At 36.9% G+C, this 20,075-nt stretch overlaps 1 protein-coding gene across 3 annotated transcripts in view; it reads right to left on the reverse strand.

Annotated features, from left to right (window-relative positions):
- CTNNA2 (catenin alpha 2) overlaps positions 1 to 20,075 on the reverse strand; it is a gene marked incomplete at both ends in the record, with an annotated part of 469,340 nt that overhangs the window by 51,527 nt on the left and 397,738 nt on the right. For all 3 annotated transcript variants that reach the window (XM_081998803.1, XM_081998802.1, XM_081998801.1), the window contains 3 exons: positions 10,655 to 10,855; positions 14,163 to 14,319; positions 14,602 to 14,694. In XM_081998803.1, coding sequence (XP_081854929.1) covers positions 10,655 to 10,855; positions 14,163 to 14,319; positions 14,602 to 14,694 — 451 coding nt within the window. The remainder of the gene's footprint in view (positions 1 to 10,654; positions 10,856 to 14,162; positions 14,320 to 14,601; positions 14,695 to 20,075) is intronic.

Consider the following 20,075-nt stretch of genomic DNA (forward strand, 5'->3'; position numbering starts at 1 on the left):
TTCTTAGGCACAGAGATCTACAAGGGAGATAAAGAAGTGAAATATTTTAAGAGATAATTTACTTGCTAAATCAGAACTCCCCCATGGAAATTGTTGTTAAAGTATTTAATAGGCAGCTATAGGGTCTTTGTTCAGCACCAGCTACTGCAAAATGTGCTACAATAGGAAACGCTCTTCACCAGGAATAAATATTTAATTTCTGAGAGATGTTTTAAACTCATACATTACTTTACTAAAACAATGTTTTTGGACTTACAATCACCCTTTGCTTGAAATGGATGTACAACAGGAACAAATAAGGTAGGGGTCAAAGCACAGCTCAGTTGTCAAAGGATGACAGGCTCTTCCGTATTTTTTCGTATTCTCTCTGTATGGGATTTTTTCCCATTTTACATAGATTTTACATAAATTTTAAAGTCCTTCAGCTCAGCCAATGAAGCCTTACACTAATAATCTTCCAGACTGAAGCCCCACAGGTCATTTTTCTCACTGTGTCACTGGAAAGATGCCAAGAGTCATGACTCCATTCATCCATTGAAGCAGCAGAAGTAGTAGACTCGTATGCATGAGGCCATGGGGAAGAGATAGAAAGCCTCGTTTTGTTCATTTTGGTGAACATGAGGTACTCATTTTTGACCACATGTATTACCATGGGGACTGCCCACTGGGTGTGAAAGCTTCTTTCAACAACTTTGACTTTGCAGACCCGGCTACAGTTTAGTCCTTAATTTACATTTTTTACATGTGAACATTATCTACTGTTTCAAAATGGAAATAGCTATTAAACTATGTTATGAATTGCTTGACAATAGCATTTTTACATCAGTGCTCATTTTTGATTAGACAAGCAAGAAAAAAAACCCCTATCTTAAATTAATAAAATGCTATTACTTAGAGTTTCTCTAATGATACGTTGTCAGTAAAGTTTTGGGAAATTGAGTTAAGAACTGTATTATTCTCCAGTTAAGGTTATTGAGCCACACTTGAGGAGCTCCATAACAGTGATGTATGAGGAAATACCTAACTCAGTTGCACCCACAAAACCTCCAGTATTTCTCATCTGTCATTTATGGTACAAAGAAGGATATTCTTATGCTGACAGTGAAATAACTACAAGCAAAACTCAGGCAGAGGCATAAAATTTGTACCTGGAGTTGAAACTTGTAAATGCATCAGACAGAGGATGATTCATTTATTATTTACAGAGAGATTGGCTATGAATTTCAGATTCAGAAGCAAATCAATACTTTGGGGGAAAAATTAAATATTGGTTTCTTAGTTTGAGCTGTGGTCTTGAAAACAGTTTTGCATACACTTAGGCTGAAAAATGCGATCCATTAACATCTCTCAGTCAAACTACAAGAATTAATTAGGCACCTGCATAAATGTTGACAGAATCAGGTCCCAAGTTAATAGTAACACTTCTAATTTACTGACTTGTCATTCCAACAAATAAAGATTTGAAGCCTTTCTGTAGATGAGTTTTCAATGGCATTGAAAGGAAGATCACTGCCAACAAAATCTAGGTTGAACAGCTGCTGGAAAAACACTGAAAAAAACCAAAGTTAAAATTACTTCCATTCCATCTATTGATTATTTTTTTCTTTTTTTTTTTTTTTTTTTCTTCTATCTGCATAATAGAAAACTAGCACACCACCATGGGTGAATTTGTGCCTTGATACAACCTGGATTTTCTTGTGAACCACCCTGCTCCACACAGAAAATGTCTTCTGTGAAGCTTTTCTTGGTTTTCTCCCACCACACCCATACCTCCCTACATACTAAAATTATAAAGTAATTATATTATTTTCTAGAAATATAATCTTTAGTGACTTTTTCTCCTATGGCAATCATTCTGTACTGCAAATGTTATACTTAAAAACATAGCTGCAAATTATGGTTACCAATACAGGAACAATAAGAACACTGATAGGGAAAAACTAGTTTACATAATAAAATTATTAAGATAAAAATAAAAATATTTGTGCATTATTGTTCATAGTATTAGAATTTTATGTTTCATTAATACGCAAAATTAAATGAATGTCTAGCTAATTTAATGCACTTTTATGTCCTTATTATCTAGGAATGCGAATTCCTCACAATCTTTAGTAGATGTGAATGTGTGGAAATCTAAAAAGGGATAATTAAGACACAAGAAAGTGTTAAAGGTCAAGGTCTTTCCAAGTGCATGGGTTTCTAATTCTTAATTCTATCAATGGGAGTTAGGAAACTTGGCCTGGTTTCATCCTACCTCATATCTGAAAGTTAGAAATCTACATTTCCCTATACCCAACACAGAGCAATAGTGAGCTAATTGGTGACATCAAGGTTGGAGGCAAGCCAAATTTCAGAGCTTAAAATTTCAAGCTTAAAATTTTAGAGTTTTGAGTTAAATTTCTTCTAGGTTTTTGAGTTGTGGGTTTTTATTTTTTTTTATTAACCCATTATTTTACTTAATTGAAGAAAGAATAGAGTCTACTACTGGGGATTTTAAGTATTTTAAACAGGTCTTTAAAAAATAATTCCTATGGGATATCTGACATACTCTTGAAGACAGCACAGTTTCTCAATTTAGTTTGAAGGATGAGTAAGGAATCAAACATGATACCTTAGTTAGCTTGAAGCGTTTGTCAAAGTCTGTTTCTAGAAGAACAGTAATTTCCTTATCAGTAGGTTCTAAATATTTCGTAACATTTTTATTAAACCCTGGTCTCATATCAACATTTCGGTCGTGATTATTACAACATGATGGTACAAAATTTCAATCATGATTATTATACTGTGAATGAAAAATAAAAAGATTTATAAAGCTCTACTGTAATATTATAGAATATATAAGGTTATTAGACCAATGGGTTTTCCAAGAATCGGATGTAAGTATTTTGTTGCTTGGGCTGATGTATGCTTCCATCTATGTACATTGTGCATAGACACATCATGCACACGTGTACATATATTAATATTTTTGTTGTTGTGGATGAAGAAATGCCCGTATATAAGTATGTCCATGTTCCACGTCACTGGATGGGGCTTTCAGAGTGTTTATGGTTCTGTGCTCAGAGAAGCGGTGGTCACTGATTTCCGTTACAGCTAAATACTCATCAGTAAATATATGAATCCTCATCAGTTCCAGATATCAAACCCTATGCATCTCACACTGGTCACTCGGGAAAGAGGAAAAGCAAAATTAGGGGAAAATTTGCAGTATTCTGGTTTAAGTGCTACAGCACAGAAAAGGGTGAAGCATCACTGTCCGGAGCACAAGATCATCTTTTCCCTTCTTGCTATTTGTCCATTAGCTTTTCCCTTGATGAAACAGATAAAATTTTGCAGTGAACAAGACTTTCGGGAAGAATCAGCCTTCACTGCACCACTGGTTTAGCCACGGACCATAAAAACAATGTTCTCAAGGTGCCTCAAATTTATGGCCAAGTCCAATTTTTGGCCCACACATGTTAAGTAAGTATTCTGGCACTTCACAGAAGGTTCCTACTTTATCTGTGGGTATATGCAACTATGCAGTATAGACATGGTAATGCAACACTTTCAGGAAATGTTGGATTTGCTCGCGGGCAGAACAGGTGAGAGGTACAGTATAGAAATTAGTGGGATGTCCGGAGTTATGTTACCAAGTATTGTGAGATATGGACACCCATAAAAGAAAAAACGAAACAAAACCAACAAACCTTCAATCTTTGTCCTGTCTGAATTGTCATTTCCAGAAGGATAGAATGCCAGGGGAGAACCAAGGTAAGCAGTGTCTGCCAGGAGGTGCCTCATGGCCAGCACAGTAGGCAACCGTGTAATGAAAGGGTACGTCACAAAGAATCCAAAGAAGGATAAGAAGTGACGGCTGCCGGGACATATGCATCTCACCAATTTCAGATGTCTCACTCATTCTCCTGCCGACTTGTGCAAATAAAGACTACACATAGTGAGTATGCCCAAAATATTATTGCTACTAAACAGAACTCCCTGCAGGTTAATATTTCAAATAAAATATTAATTATATAAACAACTAATTCCTCTTCAAAAATATCCCCTCAAGAAAGTAGCTGCATACTGTTGGACACAAAATGGCTTATATAACACAACAAAAATATACCCCCAAAATAATATTACTACTAAACGGAACTCCCTGCAGGATAATATTTCAAATAAAATATTAATTATATTAATAATTAATGTCTCTTCAAAAAATACCCTCAAGAAAACAGTTGCATGCTGGTGGACACAAAATGGCTTATATAACATGAGCAAAACACCCTTTCTGGTTTTAGTTAGAAGTTTGTGTATATCTGTATGTAGGTGTATGTAGGCAAGGGGATGCAAGGAATGCCAGTGTTTTTAAGAGATTATTGTACAATTCACACTTTTTCACAAAACATTCTGTTGGACCTACTCAATATTCACTGCATTTTTCTGCCTATATTTTCTAGACTTGGTATAATTTTTTTTTTTTTCTATCTCCACAACCGTCCTCCTTACTTTAAAAAATGTCTCTTAAGAACACAAGATGTTTTTGGGAAAAGATTTGAACAGTGACTAACTAACAATGGTTTATGAAAATGGGCACTTCTATTAATCTACTATTCATTATCTAAGGTGTCTGGCACACCCAAAATAGATAATCCTACTCTTTTTAAACTCTTCTGGAGTTAATTTTCCTCCAAATCCCCACATTTCTTGAATTTTGTTATCCTCATCTTGAACTTCTTCCATTTCTGAAAGATCTGTAGGTTGCGGAGATCAAAGCTGAAACGAGTGTTTGGGGTATTCAGTCAATACGGTCCTTAAAGTACAGGCTACCAGCTTAAACACTGATGCTTAAACACTGATGCGAGGCTGTTGTGCATGGAAAAGGTATCTATGCCCAGCTGTCCACAATGATGCCATATTTTTTCTGAGAGTATGAATTAGCTCAGAGCCTTCCTGTCAGTGTAGATAGTATGGTTTAAATTGTTCCATTTACCTAGAGAAATTAAATAAAATTATGTTTGATTTTAATCTTTCTGATAAAGGAATGTCCCCTACTCCCACCAGCCAAACCAGCATCTTCCTTTTGGCAAATTTTGCTTCTGTCTATTCACCTGTTAATTAATAGATTATACAGCACCAACCACAGTGCTGACCCCTGAAGGGATTTATCTTTCTGCCTGCTGAGAAATGGTCATTTATGCTTTGCTTGTGCCTTGTAACCAGTTCTTAATCCATCAAAGGCCTTAACATTCACTCCATGGTTACCCGTTTTCCAAACAGCTGTGTGTGCAGGACTTTATGAAAAGCCTTTGAAAATCTAAATCAATTACATTATATTCTCCTTTAGTACTATATTCTATTTTTAAATTCTAAAAGTGGAGAGAAAAGAAATGGTATGTAAGCTTTTGGACACCAGGGTGATTTATTCATCTCATATGTGTCGCATTTAATTGTTTTAGAATATATTTTACATGATTTTTTACTGTATTCCTCTGCATATCAAAGGCAGTCTCTCTGGTTAAAAATTCTTTGGATCAAACCAAATACTGGTGGAACATAATGTTGAGTATTCTCTGGTCCTTTCATAAAATACCTTTTTTTTAATAATGCATTAAATGGGCTTTGTTGGTGATACCTTGACCTTTGGAATTCAGTTTAGCAAAACTTTAAAGAAAATGCTATAGTGCTTTGCAGAATGAAAGCTGTAATTTCATCAAAACCCCTGGATAAATGAACTCATGTTCCCAGGATGATGGTACCCATAAGTTGTACTATAACTACCTGAAACACCCATAAAACATGAATCTAACATAATTTATTTTTTAAATACGCTCCATTTTGCAATTTTTTGCTCTCCCTCAGATTCAATATGCTTTTTTTTATTACAGCTATGCTTAAATTGATCTTCTTGCTTCTATATTTTGTTTCCCTTCATATCACTGCTGAAAAATCCATCTTTACCACATTTTTGTATTAGCTTTGATAATATCATTGAGCTGCCTTTTCCTAGTGATAAATATCTTTAAAGTTTGTCCTACTCACTGATAAAACTCCCACAGGCTTATTGCCGAATTGCCAGTAGTGCCAGTTTTGAACTTTAGTCCATTCTGATAAAGACAAAAAAATTGAGTAAAACCAGAAGTCATAGAGTTACCTACTTAAAAACATTTAGGATATTTTAAAAACATGCTAAAAGCTGAAACTAATTTCTGGTCTGAATCAGACAATTTCAAAGTTCCAATGTCCTTCCCAGGAGTGAGTAACCCAAGTACTGTGGTACTGGCTCTTCCAGGATGGTTTCCAGACATTCAATGCAAACTGGAGGAGGGGAAAAAAAAAAAAAGGGGGAAGAAAAAAATATCAGAAAGTTTTTATAGCCTCTCCTAGCCAGTGCTGGTCCCACTTGTTCGACTTTTTCTCCTTCATTTCCCATTCACTCCCTTTCACTACAACCCTGCAAAGTCTACTCTACTTCCTAATTTAAATTCAACCCTCTGACCTTTAAAGAATGTCACAGCTTTTTCTCCTCCTTGCATCTCTTGAAAAATAATAATCAACCTCATTGTCTGTTACTTGATTTCTTTCTACGGACAATTCTTTTTACCTGTTTAGAAACTCAAACTTTATCTCTTCAGTTGTTAAGCTTCTCAAGCAATTACTGAGTAGACTTTAATTTCCTCCTTATTAAAGTCAATTAGACACTCCCAGCTGGCCTCGGTCACTGCTAGGACAGGGCGTTGAGCAGTATGGAAGGTCTCAAGATTCAAATAGAAATTGTGTTCTCTGTTTTCTCATATTCCTTTCCCTTACTTTTCATCTTTTTCTTTGCCTTTTCTTTCTCCTCTCTCTTCCTTTCCACCCTTCTGTCCTTCCTTTTTTTGTGGACCATCTGTACTAGTATAATTTCATACTTCTCTACAATGCTGGACACCAACGTAACATTTAACAGGAGCAATCAACATGGCCCTGCCTACTGATCCCTGGGTTGTGTTTGACCTTGGTTCCCCTCACTGGGCCTGATCCTGACTCCCATCTGAGGGCTGACAGCCCAGCCTGGTCTCAGGCCATCCATGTCCCCACATGGGTGCCTGATGCCCAAGGCTGGGGCTGCCCCCAGGAAGACCCTGGCCCTTGCCCTTTAGCAAGCCAAGCTAAAGGTATTAGTAAAACTTCAGTGTGCCCAAAAAAACAAACAAAAAAATGAAACCCTGAAGCTCTGGTTTACTCCTGCACACAATTAACATCCACTAAAATCCATGAGTTTTGTCAGTGTTCCCAGCAAGCCCCATAGACTCTGTGGCTTTATAGTTTTCATCTTGGATTTATAAGGAAATCAGGAAGCGAGAGTCAAGTTTTTATTTTGGTTTTAAAGGAAAGCACAAGAGCACAACTTTAAAGAGACATTAAGCAATATGTCATTGCCTAATACTGCTGTCAGAGGTAAGAATCTAGCCTCTACCTAGTCCTTGGCTATAAAGGCAGTGGGTTAAGTCAAGCACAGGCAAGAAAGCACTAAAACATTGAAAAACTGCCACCCCCCATACTCTAAAGGCTGTAAATTAAAACAACGAACAAATAAAACTTTAAGGTGAAACCAGTTACTAAAGTAAGGTTTGCACAGTTTCAACTTCTCAGAACCTACCTATATCACTTTCATTAAAGATTAATTCCTCTCCAAGCCAAAAAAACCCCAAAACATCAGCAAGGTGTTTCTCTTTCCAAAACAGTGTATCCGTATTTCACCCGTAGATGAAACCCAGCACTCATGTAACCATACGAAATACCTGGAAAAGGAGGCTTAACAGAGGCTTTCCTTGCCTGAGCTGATAGTTAAAAGTAAAGAAAAATTATAAGAGAAACTTAATGTGCTTATTTCCCTTCCATTGTCAATTAACTAATTTTTTCCCCAGCTTTCTAAAGCACTTCATCTAAAAATAAAGGTTCACTTAATAATAAGGAGGAACAAAGATGAAAAAATAAGGCGTTTATCATTGTGTTTCTCACAGAGATTTTGGTATGTTTATCTGTGGGTGGAGCCTGACTCTAAATAAATCACACTCAGTATTTTTGAGTGTTTGATAAAATCGGTGCAGGATCTCAAGGTGATGAATAAAACGAATATGTAAATAGATGCATGTATTCATATCTCTATGTCCATAGCTGCACTGATGGGTATGTAGGCAGAGACGAGTGCTGGGGGAGAGGGCAGAGTGTGAATGGGCAGGGCACAGAACGGCATAGGGCGGTCTAAATACCATTTTCCCCACTTTATTCTTGGGCAAGAATATAAGTCAGTAAATTCTACCTTTTTTAATCAACAATCATAGAGAAATAACAATCAAAGCCTTTGTAAATGGCCTGAAAAGCTGGAGGTAGATGTTGTGCTGTAATGTAACGATCCACATTCACGTCTGGCATAAATTGTTTTAGCTTCATTGGCTCTGCTGAATTTGAGCCCATTCTGTCTTCTGAAATTCTGTTGCACAATTTTTATATGTTGTACAGTTCTTAACATTTAAAATATGATTTATCTTTTTTTTAATTACTCACAAGTTTACTTACAGTTTACAACATACAAAATAAAGAATAACTTTGAGGAACAGGGACTCTGTCTTAAGGATTGCATTCTAGCATTACAAGTTGATGTTGTCAAGATGCACTTAGTCATAATTCAAGTTATATTAAAAAGTCCATTAAATATGGATGTATTTACTGTGCCTATAATTGATCTATATAACTATGCTTTAGAACTGTCAGTTACTCTGTCAAAAAATTAATAGATTTTTTTACAGAATATTAAGTCAGAATTTTAGCTGAATAAGAAGCCTGAAGATATGTATTGTTTTGCTTAGTAACAAAATCTTAGGGATAGGAAGTTCTTCAAAATCTCTCCTTTACCAAAAGGAGACTTTAGCACAAGAGTGCAACAAAATATTTTACTGTATCAAACTGAACAGATTATTTTCTTCCTGTGAATTCATAACACCAGTTCATACACTTTTTAAAATAAGTTAAATTCATTCGATTAATCTCTTATTGGGTAGTAAAAAACATGGGGAATAATAAATTTGTGTCTACTTTTTCTTCTCTCACCTAAAAAAACACGACACAGAATCACTAAACTTCAAGGGGAAAAAAAAAAGCAAACCTTATTGCATCATCCTCAAGCTGTACAAGGGCAAAACTCGACCCTCTGGGATCACCCAGCTGTAAAGTGAACATGAATGTTGCATAGGAAATAGCTGTGTGGAGCCAAATAGAGTATGTACCATAGGCTGAAGGTCATGTTACTGATTTCTGACCTCTCCCCAAAAATGTCTCTCTGCAGCCCACAGGAAAGAATCTCTGAAAGTTAATGTCTACCAGCGTTGAATCATTGGTGTGAATATACAAGCATTTTGAGTATTCAGGGCATAACGTTCCAGTCATAACACCATTGCAAGCATCCACACTTCAGCTATAATTTCCAATGAATCATAGTGAAAGGTCAGAAAAAAAATAAATTCATGATTTTGCTCATTGGGATTTATCTGTGCCGTTAGGGCTTGGGGTCCCTTTTAGGGCTAAAAGATTAGAAGCTGGGGCCGACAATAACACAAATAATATTAAATACCAACATGTTTTGTAGCTCATTCTGCTGATTTCTGTTCTCAATGCTAAGAGGCTGCCAGATCTACAACCATTTTTTGTTTTCTTTCTCATAGGGAGATGGCTGTTTTGTCTAAACGTTACATCTGCCATGTCCTGAACTGGTGCATTCTCATTTGTTCCTTCTAAAATAATCTCGATGACTTTAAAGCCCAGCTGAGCAAGTGCAGCCAGATAGGGGAGGAACAACTCAAGATACTTCCAGACATCTACACTACGCGCATCTGTATCATAGCTGGTCACTTGTACAGTGAGTGGAGACCCAGTCAGTCAAGTCAATGAAATTCAAAGCATGAATCGTCTGAACAGTTGTAGACCACCGCTTTAAGATGTGAGCACCTGATAGTACTGCCTGCAGTGAAAAACTCAGATGCACATAGCTAGAGATAATACTGAGTATAAAGGAGTCTAAAATGACCAGCTTAGATGTAATCACCTACACTTAGATGGATCCAGCCCCTGCTCCGTGAAGGCAAAAACAGGTTAAAAGGAAAAAAAATCAGGGTTTTTTCCCCAGTCTATTCATCTAGCAGACTTTTCTGTTTTTATATATTCTGTTTATTTCATATAACCTGTATATTTTATGTAATCTAGCAGACTTGTATGTTTTTTCAATCAGAAAATATATTTTCAGTTGCTAAAATGTATTTTCGATGAAAAATGGCTTTGTTTAGAAACACAACTTCGGTCACCAACAATGATTTTCTAGAGACATGTAATACATAATCAACTGACTCATAAAGAACTTAAAGAAAAGGCTCTGTATTATTTACTCAAATCATTGAAACTTTGATGAAGTAGACTAGCCTCGATGGGTTACTGAGTCTCCTCTCTTGTACGGCTCTTGCCAATTTTGACTTCTGCGATAGCACTGAGTAGAGAATAAAAGAAACACTCATGGTCATTAATTTCTTTGTTTATAACTTGTTTTCAAGCACAGGTTCCCCTCTGAGTTACAAATGTCAGAGAACAAACTGAAAGTTTTAAGTGACTTAATATTGAGCAATATTTCAAGTAAGCTTACCAGTTTCAGAGAGCAGTTTGGTAGCTTCCAGTACCTTCTCAGTATAAACTCCAGTTTCGTAGTTTTCCATCTCTGCATTAATGATGTGAATAACTCTGGCTGCACGGCCTCGGATGGCACCCGCGGTTCTGTCCAGCGTATCGACATCCCCCTCTTGGAGGGCGATCACACACTTATTCACGTCTTCCAGAATATGGTTTTCTGGAATGTAGGGAAAAAAAAAAATAAGGCCCATTTCATTTTGTTCTCCCTCATCACAAAGCTTACTGGTTTGGGTAAATGGTAAATGTCAGCATGTTAAAAAATTTATATCTGTCCTTACCCAGTTCTGCAAAACAAATACTATTCTGAGATACTACACCGCATAACAGTAAAGCCCCAAGTGTGATATTTATCTTTAAAAGGGACTGGGCTACGTCCTCTCACCTATACTCTGAGTACCAACCTGTAATTCTTTGAAAAACCACCACATTAATTTTAAACATCACACTCAATTTTATTATAATGAAAGTGTAACAAAAATCAACGCAAAAAGGAAAGTGGTCAAATATTATGCCTATGCTCTATAAACAGTTGGGCAATTTTCTGAAGATGAATTTACACATTCCTATAAACATTTAATATATTTGGTTCATTTGTGCCTAAATAAGTTAGAAAAGAAAACAAACCATTTTGAAAAGACAATAGCAAATGTCTTCTGTAGAAGCAGGGAGCCTGTGCACAAGCTGTTCATCGCCTTTACTCCATCTACGCCAGAGAATAAGGTGTGAATTTTTCATGACACACAGTGTAATCACATGTGACTGTGTTTATTCTGAAATAAGAGTCGACAACAGTGAGTCGGCTCAGATGATGTAGTATCAGGTAGGTTTATTGAAATCTTGGGAGCTGCATTGGTTTTTATTGGATCAGAATCAGGCCATCTAGTCACATGCTGCAGCATCATAGTTTATGTAGTATTCTCACATGCAGATAATGTGAAATGAAGCGGATTTTGACTAGCTCAGACATTACTTCCCTGAAGCTAGTACAGTTAAAAATCATTTCAATAATAAAACTAGGACTGAATTTCATATTTGAGCAAACTCACTCTAAGATTAAACTCAGTGACTCTAAACAACTTATTTTTCTGCCACAGACTCCACTAAACTGAAAATTAAATGCTGGTCTTTGTAGTAGTAATAAATAAAACAGAATCATCAGTTCACCAACTCCTTTTGTTAATTATCCTTGGCCAAAAAAATAGAATGATACACTAACCTTCACCGTTAAAAATCCCAAGGTTAGATCATTTGAGGGTTTCAGAAGTGTTTTACATGATGTTGAATTTTGAACTGTAACAACTCTGAAAACTGGAAATCCTCTCAGCTGTGAATCAGAGTAAGTTGCAAGGCAACATTCTTTGTTTAAAAAACTCTCTATCCATATTTTAAACATTTTGCTCTGCTAAAATATTTCTTCACATTTTCTCCCTACCATTGCCTTTTTTTTTACCATGGCAGAGCCAAATTTTGTCCAACAAGAAGTACTTTCTCAATGTGAACAGTCACTGTGGTTGGAATATAAGGTAGCTGATTAAAATTACGGTCAGCCTTCTTTTGGTAGGCACTGTATTAATAACAAATGCCATCAAATGTGATGCTTAATATGAAGAGGAGGAGGTGTCATTTCATGAAGTATGTTTAACCAGCCACTGGCCCATTTTGAACGCTTCAGTGGTTTAACATGCAAAAATAAAAGTGCTCGGTGTAAGCTGAGGCTTCCAAGCTTACAGCTAGCAGCAACAGGCTTTCTGGATACAGGAAATGTTTTCTCATTCTTAATAGATAGAGACATTATGGACACCATCAGGAAAAAATCTAAACCCAACAGAAATACTACTTCTCAGGTGCCTTGGGAAGTGTGGATAAGTCAAGACTATGTTAGAAGAAAATATGATTTGAGAAAAACAAAAAATAAAAACTTCATCTGTTCAAACTTCTGACTTTATGGATACAAATGCTTGGAGCGAACAAGTCCTCAAACAAATAACCCAAATGGCCATTTAAGCATGTTTGCCATCTCTTTTGGTTGTGGACTGAGTCTGCAGTTTACAGCTTGGTTTGCCCTTTCCTTGTAGAACTAGGTCTCTTGAAAAGTGTTTGCCACCTTCAAGTTTTTAATAAAAATTTAAGTGCTACCAGATTCCGAAGTATCCTGTTATTCTGAGAGTTCATTTTAATTTTCTTGTCATGGCTTGCAGTAAACACTCTAGCAGTGATGTTGAACAGTGGCCTGTAATTATACTAAACCAAATGACTCCGTTACTATTATTATAGCGGGATACAACCAAACAAAATAAAGGGAAAAAAGGAATATTAAGGATTTTTTTTAAAGGATAAATATTTTTTTCTCCAAAGATATTAAGCTTTTATTAGGAAATGCCAAAGAAAAGAATGTAGAATGAAACATAAAATCAAGGCCAAGCTATCTCCTGAAGCTGGGCTCTTCTGTGATGTTAGAGTAAGCCAAGGACACTTGGCACACTCTATGTGCTTATTCACAACAATGAAATCCACCTCTTTCAGACCACAATAGGAAAATGAGTTTTCTGCAGCACACAATTAACCCAAGACATGCAGCACTTGGCAATTATAGTGTTCATTGTGTATGACTATACGTATGATTATAACAATACACTCTGGTATAAGTTGGAGTACTTTACAAGGAGGATGGAGAAAAGACTGTGACCCAAAGAGTCAATGTCCTTCTCTTCTCTACCCCTATTTATGTAAGGACTAAAATACTTTGCCTGTTTCTGTAGAAGAGCTTGCTTTGCATTGTAAACCTTCCTAGCGAGGTCAGAGAAGTGCAAAGTTTTGCTATTTCTTATGCTACTTTACTACTTCTCTCCATTTGCTTGCGTTGCTACACCAACCACTCTGGGACCCCGAAGCGCTCCTCAGCTCTCTGGAAGCGTACACACCGGTTAGTCCAGACAACACACATAGCTGGGACTCTCATGCAGCACCTGCCTATTTCCCTTCTTCCCATCTACCTTCACGGCCTGGTTACTTGGTGCGGATGATCAGGGGCTGGATGGTACATCTGCCCCGCTCTTTGTACACAGTGATCTGAGCAAAGCTACAAAACAGCGTAAAGCTTATCTTTCCTCCTCTTGCCTACAACTGCACGAGGACTCTAACGGTTCTACTACTGTCAGCCTGGCACAGGTCTGGAATGCATCTTTAAAAGGTGGCCAAAATCCTACTTTATGCCTGAGTTGAAACAAAACTTCTCTAGGAACAGCAGCACAAATAGGATGCTATTTTCCGGGAGATGAAAAGCTAACTATTGCTACTAGGGATTAATTGGCATGGCTTGGTTGCTCCTACTGAGTGTAGATCAGCATTCCAATAAGGACAGACTAATGGACTGATGACGCGTTAGTAGTTAGAGCTTTTCTCTGCTCCGACCCATTACTTTAATCTGGCAGTATATTTTTAGAAGAGTCCCTTGATCCCAGTACCTGAAACAGAGAGGAAATCGTCCACTGAAGTGATGTCATCAACAGCTTCAGTGAGAACTCGCACTTGTTTCTCCCACTGATCTTTAAAGACGTCCATGTTGTCCTGTGCGACTTTGCTCTGGGGCCTGGCAGCCAATGTGAGTGCAGCATTTATCACCTGTTATTCAAAAGCATTTGTTATGAGGAGCGGCAAATTTTTTTCACAAGGGAAAGAACAAACAGATTACGGACTGTCTTAAAAATACAGCATTACACACCCTTCGGTACGCAGGTCTCAAGGAACGAATGTATCTTTCTCAGTTTGTGGGAAGCGGGCAAAACTGTAATGACAACGGCAAGGCTATAATCTTCATCCAGGCCGTTCTCCCTGTCTCAGGTAACTGATGCTTCTTAATGCTAAAAGAGTTAGAAAGTACTTTCTGACAGGAATCTTGCTTACCTGTGGGCACAGACTATCAATCTGTGTTGCTGCCATACGGACCAACTTCACACCTTCTTCGTTATTCGAGATTGAACAGGCCAGATTCGCAACCTGCGATGAAATCAGCAGAATGAGAGTCAAGTTTGAGGTGAGCGGGGCATTTTATACCTTTCTTTTCTCATTGAGCCTTGCCTAGAATGAAAGAACTCTATGCAAGAGGAATCACACAGCATCTCCTGTGTTGGTGAACAGAAACCCGTGTGGATTATTTCCTTACTAGCAAACTCAACTGGCTATCTTCATTAGATTTCTCAAAATCTCCCCTCACTATCAACCGTTTCACATCCTCCTCGAGAGCTTGATAACTTGAAAATAATCTCCTGAGAAGTCATATAGAGAATGTGGAGCATCCAGACAATTAACTATACACTTCCTTTCCTCACAGTTTCTTTTTCCTTTTATTAATCATGTCTGTTATGAATAATAGTAATCAGGCTCATCCATATACTCCGAGCTTTGCAAAATGAAGAGTCTTTGATGTCCGAACATATGGAATTGTGCTTTTCCACCCATAAACATAACTGATACTCTCACTGATCCTGGGAAGTTACATATTCCTCAGGTATATTCATTGTTTCAGATCCTGATGGTTTTATGCATGTTAATTTTTTTTTTTTTAATTCTCAGGTGGACATATTTATTTCTGTGTCATTATGCATCCTAGAGTAAAAAACCCATTAGCAAGAGTATCACAACTTGGTCATGTGAAATGTCTCTGCTGAAAGCCTCATTCTGTAATGTATGCCTGAAGATCTCATTCAAAGACATAGGTATCTACATGTGCTTGCTCTGGCACAGCTTTGGGAAGTCTGAACCTCACAAGACTGAAGGCTGTTTGGATAAAATGAAGATGGGGAAACTTAGAGAGACACCTGAATGAGATCCAGCAATCAGACCGTGCCTCCAGACACTGCAGAGCTGAATCTCTGTGGCTTGGATGCATGTGGCAGAGCATGTTCTCCCAGCTCATGCGGTGCTTCTTGCAAAAAATCCAAGCTTTGTGCCACGTCCATGAATCTGCCATGGGTTTTCCAAACAGCCATTCATGTCATAGTGCACATAATTAAGCTCATCAGTGACATTTAAATCACAAAGGTACATTCTGGGAGGGGGAAAATACAAGATTTTTTTTTTTTTAATCGTCCAAAAGTATGGCTCTTCATTCTAATCTACATTAAAACAAACTTATAAAATTTTCAATATGCTTCCTTGATATTATTCACTGTGCCTGAAGGCATAACTATCAGTTGAAAATGATTCATGAATTAGTTCAAATACCCCCATCTTCCCAATTTTCCTCCAGTCTCCCCTTGTGGCATTAATCTGTTCTCATCTCCAGTGCACATCGCCACATTAGCCCTGGTCCATCTGTTCTGCATAGAACCTATTTCACTTCACAGTTATGTAGAACGTGGTTTGCATACATCACGGTGCCAAGGCCCAGGGAAGAAAAGAACCTAAGGCTTCAAAGAGTCTTACAGGCATTTCCTAGTCAAGATTTTATCATAATGTTGTGATTTTTATTTTCATTTCATGGTGAGACAAATGAGTCAGTCTGTTTGTTAACAGCCTTACAGCGCTCATGTCAAAAACGTTTTCGTAAGCTGACATCTTCCAATTAATTTACCTTTTTCTGTAGTCATTTCTTTGAACACATCAAACAGACCATTTTAATCTTCATGAGAAACAAAAGCTAAGAAGGATAATAATTAGAATGCAGTAATGTGAGTAGAAATTACAGACTTTAAAAACTAGCAAATGGTATTAAGTTCAAAAAAGCTATCCTCTGTATTGTAAGTGGATTTCAGGTTGCCCTTTCATCTTATGATTATCATGATGAAAATCTGTCCTAAGGCTCCAGATGCACCATAAATCTTACTTTTTCTCAGGCAACAGTGAGATATGTGACTGAAAGGGGCTAGGTGTCATGAAATAGCAATCAAACTATTAAGCAGGTTTTTGAGTTCTCGTCTAAGACATCTTTGCAGAAAAAAAAAAAAAATCAGTGAAGATGAAACTTTTCTTCTCTCTGTTAATTACTCTTTCAGTAGAATCTGGTGACATAATATTTGGGTATTGAAAAGTGCCCTAGTTTTCCAAAGAAGGATACAGAGATAGCCAAAGAAAACTTTCTCTCCCTTTTTGTAAAATAATTTAGAGTTCAGTACGTTGTTTTGGATGTTACTATCAGCACAAAAGAGTACAAATGTAATCTCTGGCTACATTAAATATGCATCAAAAGAGCATTACCATTATCTGTTTATATATGATACATATTATTATATTCTTAATCCTAATCTAAATAGTTTCTGTGGTATATTTCAAGTCTTGCATAAATATAGTCCTGTATCATCAGCGGTCAGAAAGCAATACTACTTTCACAATTCAGCAGGGAGTATGCCACCCTGTACCATCGGTAGATGTGATTAGGTCAAATAAGCAGAGAGATAAGCCAATCCTACAAAGGCAGATGCAATCTGGATAAAACTGAATTTAGCACTACAAATGAGAAATACTATGACTTTACCCAAAACCTACTTTTAAAATATGGCAAGAAAAGCCTGCATTTCAGTGCTGTCATGTAAGCACGGATCTGTGAAACAGTGTAAGTTTGAAGTGCACTCAATCACCAGATATGACACTATTTAATTATGTTAATTGACTTTGTTATCAAATACACAATCAAGTTACTATCAATTAAGATTCTTGGCACCGCAAGGTCCATATGCATGCTCTTAGTCGATAGAAACAGTGAGGCAATTCAACATGTTTTAGCCTACTGTAAACTCAGCAACTTCAGATATTTTTCTACCTAAAACTATGACCAGAAAAGCTTAGACTCAATTCCACTCCACATCGCTGAGACACTTTAGTTAGGTGCCAAACTGATTTTTTGGATAATGGATAAAAAGAGAAAGGCACTTCAAGAAAATGTTTCAGGTCTTTGGTTGACTAGCTCATCCTCTAGATGTATCTGGTTTATTATTTAAACTTAGATTATTGCTGGCCCCGATGACTGTTGAAAAAGGTATTACTGAAATAAAAGAGGTGCATTATAACTTGTTTTGCATGTGCATATTAAATACAACATGTATTGTTAAGAATCCAGACTCTTCAAGGTTGGGAATTCATTTAACATGCCACTGCTGAGTTGGATGGCGCAGATAGCTTGAAAAGGAAGAGAAAAAGGGTGTATGTTATCATAGCTGCCAATTTGCCAAAACTTTGATTCGACAGCCTCTACCATTATGCTTCAAGTGCTCTGTCTCCATCAAAGCATTGAAGAGGAGATTTCATGGGACGCTGTGGAAGTAACCAGGTAATTAATTTTTCTTTTTTTTTTTCTTTTCTTTTTTTCTGTCTACTAAGTTCCTTGAGCATACTGAATTCACTGATTGCCTAAAGAGAACTTAAATTTGTGTTAAGAACAATGTGAACTGTCTGAAGAGTATTTATATGAATTAATAAATTTTAAATACCAAAATCAATGAACTGTGAATCATTGAATCGTCCTCAAACTATGTGGGGAACTTAATAACAGTGAAACTGCTGTGTAGATAAACTTTACTGTCCAGAATTTCATGCCTGCTAAGCTACTCTTATACTATCAAAACAACTGCTAAACACCTTAAATCTGTCCTGAAAGAGCAAGGAAAAGTAATGAGTAAGAAAATAAACACTCCAGCTCCAGTGATGCTATATTTTTCTGCAATCACCAAAGCCACTGAACCAATCCTAGAATTGGGGAGGTGAAAAAGTATGTACCAACTGCTTCATATTAATTTCTTATCATCAGCCCTGACAGCACAAGATGCAATTCTGCACCTTGCTAGGTCTCTATCTTTAATCATGCAAATAGTTCCATCAGTTTCAATCATTCAAAATACATGCAGGATCAGTCCCAATAAAATGTATTTGCAGGTATTTGGTTGTATTCGAGCCTCAAGCAGTTTTCTGCTATATAGCAGATGGGGGTGGGGAAGGACTTTGTTTCTAAAGCAAATTTTTTTACCATTGCTGAAAGGACGTACCAAGGACAGGATTTGTTCCACAGGCATACTTATAAGGCAGCAGGAAGAGTAAGTACTGTATGGGTAAGCAATGACTACGCTAGCTTTTTGCTAGCTAGCAACTGAAGCGTGGATTAGCATTTTTTCATTGCTTTTGCCATGCATACTACCTAGGACAGAAAAACTTTATTTCTGCCATGAAACTGCACTCCAAGTTACACAAGAAATCAAGGATCTGTCATAAAAATTTGCTTTATTTTTACATTGATGAAAACCAGGTGTAGTTACCTTTTGTTGTGTTTTTAACCTAGACTATTTCCAATTTTGACTTGAGCTCTTTGTATTATTGAAGGTAATTATGGCAATCAGAATGTATTATCCTCTGGTTCAAACTTAAATTCAAAGATTTAACATGGCCACTCTGAATACAATGTACATGAAAAGGCCCAATAAAGAAATCCATCACTCTTAGCAAAAATGCAAAAAAAGGAGCAGTGTACGTTATAGCAAAGGAGCAATATCAACACAAAGACTGCAGGATCGTAGAAACATAGAATAGTTTGGGTTGGAAGCGACCTTTAAAGGTCCCTGCCATGAGCAGGGACATCTTCAACCAGATCAGCTAGTGTATCTATTTTTTTTTTTTTCATTTTTTTTTTCCCACCATATATTGCTCAAAAGAAATTGTACAAAAAGCCTTTATTCACCTTCCCCCGCCATTTAAACATTCTAGGGTAGAGAATGCAATCTATTGATATCTTATCTTTGTGTATTCTCTGTAAATATGGTGAGGTTTTTTTACTTTTGTTATACATGACTTTCCTATTTAGGTCTTTTATTTTTTCACTGTAATTAACTTATGGAAATATTAGGAAGAAAATTTACAGCAAGTTATTCTTTTTTTAGGGGAATATAGAGTAGCTTAAACACACCCAAGACACCACCAAACTTGTTTGTCTACACCAGGCATTTGAGAAGCTGAAACTTTCTGAGTTACTCAGCTTGAGTTGGAGGTGGCTTAAGTAAGAGTCTTCTATAACACTCACAGTGGACTAAAGCCGAGTTACCATGTTTCAGCTGATGAGCTGAACTGTGGTATCTTGACTATTTGTAATCATTTATCCATCCACTCAGTAATTTATCCAGATATTGTTACCATCTCCGAATCCTTCAAAATTTTGACATATATTAATGTTGGTACTGCTGTAGGCAGTCTAGTGATGTTCATGGAGCCACACATAAGAGGCTTTTTCTAAAGGAAAACACAGAGTTGAAGCTAAGTTACCCAAGATCTTCAGCTTATTTATCCTTACTCTATTCACTGAAGCATTATATTATGAGCAAAACTCTATTTATCACTAGACGGGATGTTTTTGCACATACACAAACAAGTGCCAAAAATCTAAATGTCACTGAGAGTAC

The sequence above is a fragment of the Phaethon aethereus genome (genome assembly GCF_964289735.1).
Source record: "Phaethon aethereus genome assembly, chromosome: 4".
In the NCBI taxonomy this organism is placed as follows: Eukaryota; Metazoa; Chordata; class Aves; order Phaethontiformes; family Phaethontidae; genus Phaethon; species Phaethon aethereus.